Here is a 14,640-nt window from a genome sequence, read left to right as displayed (position 1 = left end):
TACCTTTCTTTAAATATCGAAGCTCGTTCAAGTGTTTATGCTCTAATTTCTCTGATTCTTATCATTTATTGTTCCTAAGCAATTTTAACAATTCATCATATTTGCTTCTGGGCCTGTCAGTCAAAGACCTAGTTAAAGTTGTAGGATCCCATTTCTCTCTTTCTGCATTAGCAGCAGCTGTGCTTTTTACAGACTGAACTAAAGTAATGCACTCAGCAGTCACATCTAACACCTTGTTGTTTTCTGTAATATTACTGTTTAAACTGTCTTGGAGAACTCCTACCTTTTAAAATTGATTTATAGCATTTGTATTATCTTTATATGGCTTGATTTAAACATGGAAGGCTTTTCTGTGCTGTTCATAGAATTTATCTTGATTTTTGTAATTCTTATTAGACAATGGGGGAGATTCATCAAAACCTGTGCAGAGGAAAACTTGCCCAGTTGCCCATAGCAACCAATCAGCTCGCTTCTTTCATTTTTATGAAGGCCTGTGAAAAATGAAAGAAGCAATCTGGTTGCTATGGGCAACTGGGCAAGTTTTCCTCTGCACAGGTTTTGATAAATCTCCCCCAATGTTGGGGTTACATTCTCTTTTGGCAAAGTCTTATTATTTAGACTATGGGCCTCATTTACTAAGAGTTTTGGGTTTTTACTAGTAGGAAAAGTTGTTTCAGACTTGCAGGATTCCTCTCTATTTACTATTGGGAAAAGTCGGGAACATTTTCTGACCAGCTTTTCCTAGGTCGATATTTCCAGCCATTTACCCACAGGATTTCCTGTGAATTCAATAGTAAATTGGTCGGGTTGTGAAACCACGCCCCTTTTCTGGCCGACCATGCCCCCCCCCCCCTTTTGGCTTTTTACAGTGCAGTGTCGGATTTGTTGGATTTTTCAGGCGCACATTGTCGCAAACTGGCGCAGACATATCTCAGACACTCTGCGCCAAAATAACCAGACAAAAAATGGTCGGTTTCAGCTTAGTAAATGAGGCCCTATGTGTCTGTGATCCTTTTTTCCTCTGAGGTATCTGGGATCTCTGTGGTATGTGTTTCATCTGTCTAGTGTTTTTAAAGCGTACCTGTTGCCAAAAAAACTTTTTATATTTTGTTAATCAATGTATTAGAAACAACTTTCTAATTACATGTTTTAAACAAAAATGTATCTTTATATTTTTTATTTACTTTTAAAAAACGACCACTAGGGGTCTCCCTACATGTCCCAGCGCATAGCGTTCGGACTCATGCCGGCCTGGCAGCATGAGTCCGAAATCTCAGTGAAGGCGGACACTGAAGAGCACAGCGCAGCTCCCCGCCTGTCAATCAGACAGGCAGGAGCGAGCGCTGTGCCTGCAGCACGGGTGCTCCTGACATGGTCAGCCGCTGGCCAAATGTCAGTGTAGTGCAGGGAAGCACAGAAGAGGATCGTGTCTTGTGCACTCTGTGTCCCGAAGCAATCATTCATTGTCCCGTATTAGCAAGGCAGCACGTTGGGATACAGAGCACATCAGTCCCGCAATGCTGCTGCGCTCACTCACCTTGCCGGGGAGATCTATTACACTCTGATGTTGAAGAGGGAGAAGGGCAGAAGTGCGGACTGACAGGCTTCAGATGACTTCAAGCCTGCCGGGGCACGTCCCCTTCCTTCCTCACTCACGGCAGGAGCCTGAGCAGCCACAGGGGAGCTAAAAAAAGATATTTATATGGGGTTTTGGGTAAAAATATAGACAGGGATAGAGTCAGCGAGAGTCAGGGACAGATTGGGGGGAGGGATTAGGGACAGTTTAGTTGATGATAGGTACTCTTTAACTAGCTGTTTTTGCTAATTTTTCCTGAGTACATCGACAAATTTAGTAACTTCTAATAATGTCATTTTCTTTGAAGCTATGGCTAAATTACCTTATCCAAAAATTGCTCCTTTTTTTTATAAAATGATATATTATATTTTGGATTTTACCAAAGCAGCATTTTCCCCATGAGCATTTTGACCATCCTTTCAAAAATGCACATGTATTTGAAAACACATTCATTTTTGCCCCTTAATGACCAAGCCCATTTTCACCTTAAGGACCAGGCCAATTTTATCTTTGCGTTTTCGTTTTTTCCTCCTCGCCTTCTAAAATCCATAACTCTTTTATATTTCCATCTAAAGATCCATATAAGGGCTTGTTTTTTGCATGACCAATTGTACTTTGTAATAAAACCTCTCATTTCACCATAAAATGTACGACAAACCCCCCAAAAAAAATTTTTAGGGAGGAAATTTTAATGAAAACCCAAATTTTGCACATTTTGAAGGGTTTTGTTTTCACACTGTATACTTTACGGTAAAATTTACATGTGTTCTTGATTCTGTGGTCCAATACGATTAAAATGATTCCCATGGCTAGATACTTTTATATTTTTTTATCACTTAAAAAAAATCGAAAACTTTTTGTACAAAATCAGTAATCTAAAATCGCCCTATTTTGACCACCTATAACTTTTTCATTTTTCCGTATATAGGGCGGTATTATGGCTCATTTTTTGCGCTATCATCTGTAGTTTTTTTTAGATACCACATTTGCATATATAAAAAATTTTGATCTTTTTTTATAAAATTTTTTTTTATAAAAGGTGACAAAAAAACAGCATTTTTGGACTTTTTTATTCTTATACATTTACGCCATTCACTGCACGGGATCATTAACATTATATTTTGATAGTTCAGACATTTACGCATGCGGCGATACCAAATATGTTTATTTTAAAAAAAATTACGCTTTTTTATTGGGGGAGGGGATTTTTCCCTTTTTTTTTACTTTTTTTTTTAAATTTTTCAACTTTTTTTTTTTTTAACACTTTTTATGTCCCCATAGGGGACTATCTATAGCAATCCTTTGATTGCTAATACTGTGCAGTGCTATGTATAGGACACAGCACTGCTCAGTATTATCGGTGATCTTCTGCTCTGGTCTGCTCAATCGCAGACCAGAGCAGAAGACCCCGGGAGACGGCCGGAGCTAGGTAAGGGGACCTCCGGCTGTCATGCTGGATGATCTGATCCATGCTGCAGCGCTGCGGGCAATCCGATCAGCCAATCAAAGTGCCGCAATGCCTCAGATGCCGTGATCTGTATTCATCAGGGCATCGGAGGGGTTAATGGCGGACATCCGCGCGATCGCGGATGCCGGCCATTGCTAGCAGCCGGAACCTGCCGTGTATGACGCAAGCACCCTTCTGATGCTCGCGGTCATACACAGGACTTAAATGTACGTCCTTGTGTGGGAAGTCCCGCCAAACCAGGACGTACATTTACGTCCGTGGTCATTAAGGGGTTAAGGGAACTTAAAATATCAATAGTTGGAATCTCATTATTTATGCATGTACAGAGCATTGTCAGTCTGTCCACATCATCAAATCCCAACCAGTCATCACCTTGGACAATCTGATTTAACTCTATGATTCTCCAGATTTCTATTGGAATCCTCAGTCTAAAAATTAAATTTTTTTGTTGTTCTGTTAGACCATATTTTGCTACATGTGATTCCAATATCTCTGCATTTCTCGCTATATGTAAGTTCTCCTGAAATGCAGGCATTTGACTTTTAATCTTCATTAATTATGCTTGCTCCTTAATTTGCATCAACCTGTCACTTTGACAGATGTCAGCAGGCTTTTTTCCTATTAACAGATATTAATTTATTCTCCAGTTCTTTGTTCTTAGTTTCACACTCTGTAAAAAGATTAAGCCATACTGTCTTTAAATCATCTGACTTAAAACTAGACATGTCTGGAAATTGTACATTACTTTTTCCTGCCATAATAAAATTAATTAAAGCAATACTCACAAGATAGCCCACTTATATCCTCAGTCTGCTTTGCTGGTACGTCTGTTCTTCAGATCACTTCCCTGTGTCTGGCACGTCTTATCTCCAGCAATGGTTGACTTTTCCTGGCGTCCTCCAATGATCCTTTAGGTTCACGTCTTCCGAAAGCTTGACTATGGCATGCGTTCGTCTCTCTCCCTGTTCAAGCTTGACAAAGATGAAGGTCTGGCTCACCAAATTGTAAATATAACCAGAACGCTAAATTATAATCCGGTCTGACTATGGAGTGAGTGAGCTCTTTGTATGTATATAAAAACATACATTTATTGTATTGTAATCTTCTTGACATCACGGTAGACAGTACATACAAAAATAAATCTTCATGTAAAGGCAGTCCTTAGTATAAGTAAATAATGTAGGAGGGTTATGTAGGCATGTCCATAAATCTTGTCTCACCAGCTGGGATTTCTTCCTTAGTACTTTATCCAGTGTGCTGGATCCATCTTGAAATGTCCTTTTAAGATGGCTACCTCTGTTAGCTTCCGCTAGCTGTCATCCACCTTGTGCTGGAGCTGTACAGGACTTCCTTGGAGGCCTTTATCCGTTTCCCCGTTCCTCTCTCCATCCTGGCTTTCTCTGGAGCAACTTATGCTCAAATGATGGGTGTGTCCATCATGATTGAAGGTGTGTCCTTTATAAATGTGGGTGTGTCCATCATGATTGAAGGTGTGTCCTTTATAAATGTGGGTGTGTCCATCATGATTAAAGGTGTGTCCTTTATAAATGTGGGTGTGTTTATCTTAAGTGATCCTGTGTCTACTATCCATAAATATACAGATATGGTTTATTAAAAGTGTATATCTCCTCCTAGTGGGTTGGCTGAATATATATATATTTAACTTGTGGGTGTATACATTATGTCATGTTATGTTGTTATCTGATCGGATACTACTAGCTCTACAAATATGGTACTTCTCTGCAGTCTCAACGTGATTATTCTCCTGCTACATATATATATTGAAATAGTATATAGCGTGTCATGTTGTCTATCTATAGACATGATGAGGGAGATTTATCAAAACCTGTGCAGAGGAAGAGTGGTGCAGTTGCCCCTAGCAACCAATCAGATTGCTTCTTTCATTTTCCACAGGCCTCTTTAGAAAAATACCACAAATACATCTCATAATATTTTACAAAATCCCATTGCATTCAGCAGCCCTTTTTACAGTTCTGTCAAAACCAATCCTGTGTGCGTCCATTTGTTTTTTTTTATGCATTTGCTATTAATAAATTTATTTTTTTAATCCTGACACTTTAACATCTTCTTTGTTCTACCTGTATGTTTTCCTTTTTTAACTTTGCGATTGTGTTTAAATGGGCACTGTCAGATGCAAAAACTTTTGATATGTTGTAAAGCATGCAAAACCATTAGGTTTAGCAATTGCTTTCTTTAAAAACATTTCAGTATTTCATACTGAAAAAGTCAGTCAAACAACTGACCCCCCTGCCTGCTTGGACACATACTAGTCCTGCTGTGTCCATGTGTCATCAGCTATGTCATGGACACACTTCTTTGATTGACAGCTGTGAGCGCAGGGAAAATCCTCCCACTGTTAGCTTGTGCCCCACTACTGTCAGTAAGGACAAGCTGGGCGTTGTAGTTTTGCTAATGCTAGGGGAGATGTGAGCAGACAGAATACTGAGGGAGGAGACCTGCAAAGTTAGGCCACACCCCTCCCTTTGAGAGGAATTCAGACGAGTGAGCTAAATTAAAAGTGTAATAAAAAAAAGTGCTAGACACATAAAAATTAGAGGTACATGGTCAGGATTAGGTACTGAGTGATATAATTTAAAAAAAAATTTGTTGTTGGTTCTGATCGGTACCCTTTAACCCCTTAAGGACAATGGACGTACTCCTACACCCCCGTTTCCGAGTCCTTAAGGACCGAGGACGTAGGAGTACGTCCTATCCATTCGCGGCCCCCCGCTGCTAGCCGGAGGGGAGCCGGTGCCCGATGCCTGCTGAAATCGTTCAGCAGGCATCGCAGCATATCGCCCAGGGGGTGGTCATTATGCCCCCCCACGTCGGCGATGGCCGCAGATCGCTGGACAATTCAGTCCTGCGGCGATTCCGGGTCAATTGGGTCTCCAGTGACCCGGTGACCCGGAATTACTGGCTGATCGGGGCCGTCAGAGACAGCCACAGCCATAACCAATCAGGGCGCCTGCTGCGGGTGTCACTCCCGCAACCCGCTCCGCCCCTCTTCCGGAGGACGTGAGCGGGTGCGGGAAGAAGACCCCGGGTACTGGGGACCCCGATCCTCGGCATCAATGTTGGGATCGGGGCCCCAGGAGCAGCGGCGGCGGCGGCGAGGGACTGACCTAATGCGGCGTGGAACAGCAGCAGGAGGTGAGTGACAGCCTCCTGCTGTTGCTTAGCAACAGCTCCCAGCATGCAAAAAGGGCATGCTGGGAGCTGTAGTTATGCAACAGCAGGAGGCAGACCACCACAACTCCCAGCATTCCCTTATGGGCATGCTGGGACTTCTAGTTTTGCAACAGCTGGAGGCACATTTTTTCTATGGAAAAGTGTACCTTCAGCTGTTGTATAACTACAACTCCCAGCTTGCACAATCAGCTAAAGTGCATGCTGGGAGTTGTAGTGGTGCATCTGCTGGTTGCATAACTACAATTCCCAGCATGCCCGTTGGCTGTCGGTGACTGCTGAGAGTTGTAGTTTTGCAACAGCTGAAGGCACACTGAGTTAATTACCAAACCAGTGTGTATCCAGCTGTTGCATAACTATAATCCCCAGCATCCCCAGCCAAAGTAGTATGCCTCCAGCTGTTGCATAACTACAAGACCCAACATGCCCTTCCGCTGTCCGTACATGCTGGGGGTTGTAGCTTTTGCAACAGCTGAAGGCACACTGGTTGCAAAACACTGAGTTTGTTTCCAAACTCTGTGTTTCACAACTAGTGTGCCTTCAGCTGTTGCAAAACTACAACTCCCAGCATGCACTGATAGACCGTACATGCTGGGAGTTGTAGTTTTGCAGAAGCTGGATGTTCCCCCCCCCCCCCCCCCCCCGCCCCCCCCCAATGTGAACGTACAGGGTACACTCACATGGGCGGAGGTTTACAGTAAGTATCCGGCTGCAAGTTTGAGCTGCGGCAGAAAATTTTCTGCCGCAGCTCAAACTGCCAGCGAGAAACTACTGTGAACCCCCGCCCATGCGACTGTACCCTAAAAACACTACACTACCAAAAAATAAAATAAAAAGTAAAAAACACTACATATACACATACCCCTACACAGCCCCCCTCCCTTCCCCAATAAAAATAAAAAAACGTCTGGTACGCCACTGTTTCCAAAACGGAGCCTCCAGTTGTTGCAAAACTACAACTCCCAGCATGCACTGATAGACCGTACATGCTTGGAGTTGTAGTTTTGCAACAGCTGGATGTTCCCCCCTCCCCAATGTGAACGTACAGGGTACACTCACATGGGCGGAGGTTTACAGTAAGTATCCGGCTGCAAGTTTGAGCTGCGGCAAATTTTCTGCCGCAGCTCAAACTGCCAGCGAGAAACTACTGTGAACCCCCGCCCATGCGACTGTACCCTAAAAACACTACACTACCAAAAAATAAAATAAAAAGTAAAAAACACTACATATACACATACTCCTACACAGCCCCCTCCCCAATAAAAATGAAAAACGTCTGGTACGCCACTGTTTCCAAAACGGAGCCTCCAGCTGTTGCAAAACAACTACTCCCAGTATTGCCAGATAGCCACTGACTGTCTAGGCATGCTGGGAGTTTGACAACAGCTGGAGGCACCCTGTTTGTCAATCACTGGCGTAGAATACCCCTATGTCCACCCCTATGCAAGTCCCCAATTTAGGCCTCAAATGCGCATGGCGCTCTCACTTTGGAGCCCTGTCGTATTTCAAGGCAACAGTTTAGGGTCACATATGGGGTATCGCCGTACTCGGGAGAAATTGTGTGGGGGGGTATTTTCTGCTATTACCCTTTTTAAAAATGTAAAATTTTTGGGAAACATTTTAGGTAAATTTTTGGGAAGCATTTTAGGTAAATTTTTTTTATTTTTTTTACATATGCAAAAGTCGTGAATCACCTGTGGGGTATTAAGGTTCACATTACCCCTTGTTACGTTCCCCGAGGGGTCTAGTTTCCAAAATGGTATGCCATGTGTTTTTTTTTTTTTTTGCTGTTCTGGCACCATAGGGGCTTCCTAAATGCGGCATGCCCCCAGAGCAAAATTTGCTTTCAAAAAGCCAAATTCTCTTCTGAGACCTGTAGTGCCCCAGCAGAGCAATTTTCACCCCCATATGGGGTGTTTTCTGAATCGGGAGAAATTGGGCTTCAAATTTTGGGGGGTATTTTCTGCTATTATTCTTTTTAAAAATGTAAAATTTTTGGGAAACCAAAATTTTTTTTTATTTTTTTACATATGCAAAAGTCGTGAATTACCTGTGTGGTATTAAGGTTCACTTTACCCCTTGTTACGTTCCCCGAGGGGTCTAGTTTCCAAAATGGTATGCCATGTGTTTTTTATTTGCTGTCCTGGCACCATAGGGGCTTCCTAAAGGTGACATGCCCCCCCAAAAACCATTTGTCGCTCCTTCCCTTCTGAGCCCTCTATTGCGCCCGCTGAACAATTAACATAGACATATGAGGTATGTGCTTACTCGAGAGAAATTGGGTTTCAAATACAAGTAAAAAATTTCTCCTTTTTACCCCTTGCAAAAATTCAAAAATTGGGTCTACAAGAACATGAGAGTGTAAAAAATGAAGATTTTGAATTTTCTCCTTCCCTTTGCTGCTATTCCTGTGAAACACCTAAAGGGTTAATACACTTACTGAATGTCATTTTGAATACTTTGGGGGTGTAGTTTTTATAATGGGGTCTTTTATAGGGTATTTCTAATATGAAGACCCTTCAAATCCACTTCAAACCTGAACTGGTCCATGAAAAATAGCGAGTTTGAAAATTTTGGCATAATTGCTGCTGAACTTTGAAGCCCTCTGGTGTCTTCCAAAAGTAAAAACTCATAAATTTTATGATGCAAACATAAATTAGACATATTGTATATGTGAACCAAAAAAAATGTATTTTGAATATCCATTTTCCTTACAAGCAGAGAGCTTCAAATTTAGAAAAATGCAAATTTTTCATTTTTTTCATCAAATTTTTGGGATTTTTCACCAAGAAAGGATGTAAGTTACCATAAAATTTTACCACTAAGCTAAAGTAGAATATGTCACGAAAAAACAATCTCGGAATCAGAATGATAACTAAAAGCATTCCAGAATTATTAATGTTTAAAGTGACAGTGGTCAGATTTGCAAAAAACGCTCTGGTCCTTAAGGTGTAAAATGGCCTGGTCCTTAAGGGGTTAAGCTTGAAACAAATTTTACACACAGCTGACTGAGAACAACCAACATCTTTTCCTACATCTTTTGGTACATCCTGTCAGCTGACACGTTCCAGCAATAGGATGTACTCATACGTCCTGCTTGTTATTACCATGCACAGATGGACTGCAACATAGTGTAATAAGTAAAAAGTTTTTAAAAAATTATGTTTTTCCATAAATAATGGAAGTGCAAAACATGTGTAAAGTAGAAGTGTAAAATGACATCCCATTTGCCCGGAATTATCACCAAAAAAAAAAAAAAAAACACTTGGTTATAGGTAAATATAATTTATTTATTTCTCACTGTGAATGGTGTAAATAAAAAAAAGAAAAGTGCAAGAATTGCTAATTATCGTACAAAAAGACGAATAAAAGTAATCAAAAGGTTGCATGTATCACACAAATTGCACAAATAAAAAGTACAGCTTGTCTTGCAAAAAAATAAGCCCTCACACAATGGGGTCGGAAAAAAAATAAAATCGCAACACAAAATATGGGGGGAAGGCTTATGTTGTAAAAAGGACAAAACATAAAAAAGCTATAAAAATTGGCATAATCTCATACCCATCCACAAAATAAAGATAACATAATTTTACTCCACAGTTAATGCCATAAAAAGATATTTTTAAAAAGCTAGAAACATTTAAAATTTTTCCAAATATGCATGTATCAATAGAAATTAACCACCAATATAAAGTACAATACACTACACAAAGCATACTCAAAATTACTTTGTTGAGTTTAAGCATTAGCTATTATGAGCACCTAAAGAGACACATGTCATGTCATTGATAAAATGAGGCTTGGTCATTAGGGTAAAAACAGGCAGTGTTCTTAAAAGGTTAAACAGAATAGGTAGTGGTCCTATATTAACCTGAAAACTTGTGTGACCTGTTTTTGAAGATAGGTTAAGATAACAAAGAAAAGGTTGTATTGCTGACAGAAACTCATTGTCTAAGTTTTTTTAAGCAGGTATTCCTTAAAAGCATTTGCATTACATTTGCTTAGTTGTCTCTCTGGCTATGTTGACAAAAATTAGCGGAATGTCCGCCCGGAAAACACAGTTGTACATTCCGCGAATAGTGGGCACTGGCAGAACATGATGGCGCTGAGACCACTCAAAAAGCACCGTCTTAATAGACATCAGTACTAGGAATGCACCGAAATCTTGGCTGCCGAAAATTATCGTTGAAAATGCCCCTTTCGGCATTTTCGGCTGAGGGAATTTTCCGCCAATAATTTTGGGGGGCAGGGCTTAACCCCTTCCTGACCCATGAAAGACATGTACGTCATTGACCGGGTGAGCGGACATTACGCGGGCCCGCGGGTCGGGTCCGCGTCACAAATGGGAGATGCCTGCTGCTATCAGCAGCTGACATCTGCCTGTAATGACAGACAACAGAGATTGCTCCAATGTTTGTCATTTAACTGGTTAATGACCATAACCGGCAGCCCCCTGCTGGGGGCTGCCGCTAATAGCCGACATGCCGCCATCACGGCAGGGGTGCTAGGAGAAATAACTTTGTCACTTCGTGACGCCAGAGCATCATTATCCTATACATGGTCCGAGGTTAGAGACAGCTTCTCCTGGGCCAGACACAGGCACTAAATGACCACACCGACATCAGGTTACGGATAACTGTCTTTACTGAGCAGGGTGCAAATGGTATTACTCAGACAGTCTGGTGCTGGGTGAGAGGATGCAGCATCACCCCTTTGGAACCCTGTTGCCTTTCTGGGATTTGTGGTGCTTTCACCAATTGGATTGATACTGACTTGAAAGACAGGTATATTAATCCCGATAGGGTTTGGTCAAGGTCTTGTAGCCTTCTCCGCCAGGGCATGAACTTCCACCGTGTGGGTGATCCTTGCAGAATGAAAGGATTGAATAGATTTGATCTGGGCCTACCCATAAGGCTTCCACACACAACACACCTTAACCACACTGTAGCTCAGGTTTAGCACTTGGCTTCCCCACTACACTTTATGGGTAAGAAGTTAGGGGTTCCCATTGGCAGGCAGGGTCACATGGGGTTCACACAGCTCCTCTCTTAAGGGTACAGTAACACATTTAACATATATCAGAATAACACAAACAAGATAATTATAGAAAATGTATTAATTTCTTAATAAAGCGCAAACATAATTAATGTGGCAAAAAGTCTTTCAGTGGGCCCAACACTTGTGCTGTAAGGCTGCCCAAAGCAGTCCAAAGCCACAGGTGAGCCATTGGTGCTGGAACACCACAAACTCTTTAGATCGCCGCTGTCAAAGCTGACAGCGGTGTCTAAAGGGACATGTAAATGCTCCCAGGTGGCCCAAAAGTTAAAAAACATCCATTATCCCCTTCCATATTAAAAGTTTAAATCCTCCTAAAAATAAACGTATTTGACATCGCCACGTGCGTAATTGTCCCAACTATTAAATATATTATGTTTCTGATCCTGCACTGTGAGCGGTATGAATGCCAAAAATAGCTTATTTTGGTCACATCACAACCTAAAAAAAGTAATAAAAAGAAACAAAAATTATATTTAAAAAAGGGGTGCGGGGCAATGTATTTTTGATTTTCGGCCAAGCACAGCCTAAATTTTCGGTTTCTGCCCCAAATTTCCCTTTCTGTGCATCGCTAGTCAATACATTTCCGAACGGATTCCTCTGAAAAAATTGACATGTCAATTCTTTAGGTGGAGGCTGGAATCAGGATGTTTGCTGCATATGTTCTGCCGTGTACACCATGCAGCAGAATCGTATTGAAAGCAACAGGAGTCTGATACAAGGGAATTTCTGAGTGGAATCTTCCAGCTCCGTTGTGTGAACATGGCCTAAATGTCATAGACTTTGCCCAACATACTCCACTGTCAGTCTGTTTAAACTCATCCGAGTTGCTGTCTCGGCAATTGATCTGGGTCTTACTGATTCAGTATTTATAACATACCCAGTGAGTATGTGATATCATTTGGGCTGGAATCCCCCTTTAAGCTCTAACATAAAACTTCATGTTGAGGAATTACATTAGGAGCACTGCTTATTGTCATATTGTTGCAATTGCTCCCTTGTCTGTAGGTATATGTGGCTGATTGGGCAAAAGAGCTCCACCCTACCCTTAGCCTCTCCTAAGTCTGTAAATAGAACAAATTTCTGTTCACAATTGATGCATCCCTACAGCTAGCACTTGCCCCCAATAACTAAGGTAGCTCATCAACCCTCATCACCATACACCAAGGAATCCCACCCTCAATAGTCACCATACAGCCTACCTCCCTCAATAGTCACTAGCCAACTCTCCCCACATAAAGTGACCTACCTCTCTCACTAGTCACCATACAGCTTACCCTCTCCACATAGGGTCACTTTCCTCCCTCAATAGTCACCATACAGCTTACCCTCCCAACATTAGATCACCTTCCTCCCTCAATAGTCACATACAGCCTACCCTCCCCACATAAGGTCACCTTCCTCCCTCAATAGTCACATACAGCCTACCCTCCCCACATAAGGTCACCTACCTCCCTCAATAGTCACCATACAGGCTACCCTCCCCACATAAGGTCACCTACCTCCCTCAATAGTCACCAAACAGCCTACCCTCCCCACATAAGGTCACCTACCTCCCTCAATAGTCACCATACAGGCTACCCTCCCCACATATGGTCACCTACCTCCCTCAATAGTCACCAAACAGCCTACCCTCCCCACATAAGGTCACCTACCACCTACTCAGTTGTATTTACTTTTCTCTTATCTGCAGGACCTTCGGATTCCTGAAGCAATTATTTGTGGTATTTACCGTCACTGGAATGTTTTCCATCATGATTTTCTTTTATAACCTGTCCAAACCCTTAAGGTGAGTATTATTAGCTAAAAAATGGGATATAAAAGAATGTAATTCTTTATGCTGCAAATGTTGTGCTATTAGGCTATAACAAATTAATTTTTATTAGCTGCAATGCAGAAATGTAAAGGTATGGTGGAGCCTGCTGTACACACGAAAGACGTCCCTTTAATGTTTTGCAACCATTTGAACCAGAAGATGGTCGCCATCAGTTCCAGAAAGCTTTGTGGAAAAAGGTGTATGCTGTTGTGTTGTCAGCAAGACCATTTATTGCCATGAGACTATTTGAAGTGGCCTTAGGACAACCAACAGGTTCTCAGACTTCTGCCCTTTGGCCCAGTTGGAGATCCAGAGCACTATGGATCACGTTTCCGCAAGAAAAAATTCTGTACTTTGCTCCATTCAGCTTTACCTTAACCCTGACCAGTCTCCCTGTCCCAGCTGTTAAAAAAAACACCCCCATAGCGTGATCCTGTCCCCACTATGCTTTATTGTAGGATGGTTTTAGGCAGGTTATGGTATTAAGTAGGTTTCCCCCATACATAACGCTTAGATCTTAGGCCAAAAACTTCAGTCTCAATTTAATTATACCTGAGAATCTTAGTTACTTAAAAAGGGTATTCCAGGCAAAAACTTTTTTTATATATCAACTGGCTCCGGAAAGTTAAACAGATTTGTAAATTACTTCTATTAAAAAATCTTAATCCTTCCAATAGTTATTAGCTTCTGAAGTTTTCTGTCTAACTGCTCAATGATGATGTCACGTCCCGGGAGCTGTGCATGATGGGAGAATATCCCCATAGGAGCTGGACAGCTCCCGGGACGTGAGTCATCAGAAAGCAGTTAGTCAGAAAACAGCAACTCAACTTCAGAAGCTAATAATTATTGGAAGGATTAAGATTTTTTAATAGAAGTAATTTACAAATCTGTTTAACTTTCCGGAGCCAGTTGATATATATAAAAAAGTTTTTGCCTGGAATACCCCTTTAATTTGTCGGGGCAGCCAGCACTAGGAAGTATCCTGGTTCTTTCCAAACTTCCATTTCATTTAAGCATTATGAAGGCCACTGTGCTTTTGGGAACTTTTCATGCAGCAGAATTTTTTTTAACCCTTCTACAGATCTGTGCTTTAAAACAAAACTGTCTCTAAGCTGTAGAGGCAGTTATTTCCTCCTCATAACTTCTGTCAGCTGTAAGACCTATATATAGACAGGGGCATGTCATTTCAAATCATATCCAATCAGATTAATTTACCCCAAGTGACTCCAATCAAGGTGTAGACACATCTCAGAGCTGATGAAGAGAAATGGGAGAAGCCAGAGCTAAAAGTCGTGTCATAGCAAAGGTGATGTCCAAGCAAATGTTTAGTTTTTACAAAATGTGAAAAAGTTGAAAGGGTCTAAAGACTTTCCAATGCATTTTATGTGACTAGTACAAACCTGTACCTGTATTTTAAAAATATAGTCATATAATATATGTCATACAGAAATATACAACGTTTTTTGCTTCGGGTTCTGAGTGTTCCCTAGGACATATCATACATGTAGCTTGTCA

General features: G+C 41.5%; 1 protein-coding gene across 6 annotated transcripts in view; it reads left to right on the top strand.

The window, feature by feature from the left end:
* LOC130360580 (galactose-3-O-sulfotransferase 2-like) overlaps positions 1-14,640 on the top strand; it is a 90,098-nt gene that overhangs the window by 50,348 nt on the left and 25,110 nt on the right. For 4 of the 6 annotated variants that reach the window (XM_056563104.1, XM_056563106.1, XM_056563107.1 and 1 more), the window contains exon 2: positions 13,003-13,098. The exons of 1 other annotated variant lie outside the window; for it this stretch is intronic. In XM_056563104.1, coding sequence (XP_056419079.1) covers positions 13,003-13,098 — 96 coding nt within the window. Of the gene's footprint in view, positions 1-3,987; positions 4,049-13,002; positions 13,099-14,640 lie in introns of those variants that run through there. One more of the 6 variants, XM_056563105.1, reaches the window with a different exon arrangement.

The sequence above is a fragment of the Hyla sarda genome, chromosome 3 (genome assembly GCF_029499605.1).
Source record: "Hyla sarda isolate aHylSar1 chromosome 3, aHylSar1.hap1, whole genome shotgun sequence".
NCBI lineage: Eukaryota > Metazoa > Chordata > Amphibia > Anura > Hylidae > Hyla > Hyla sarda.
Note: the sequence above shows the minus strand (reverse complement) of the source record. Positions and strands in the feature narration are given on the sequence as shown.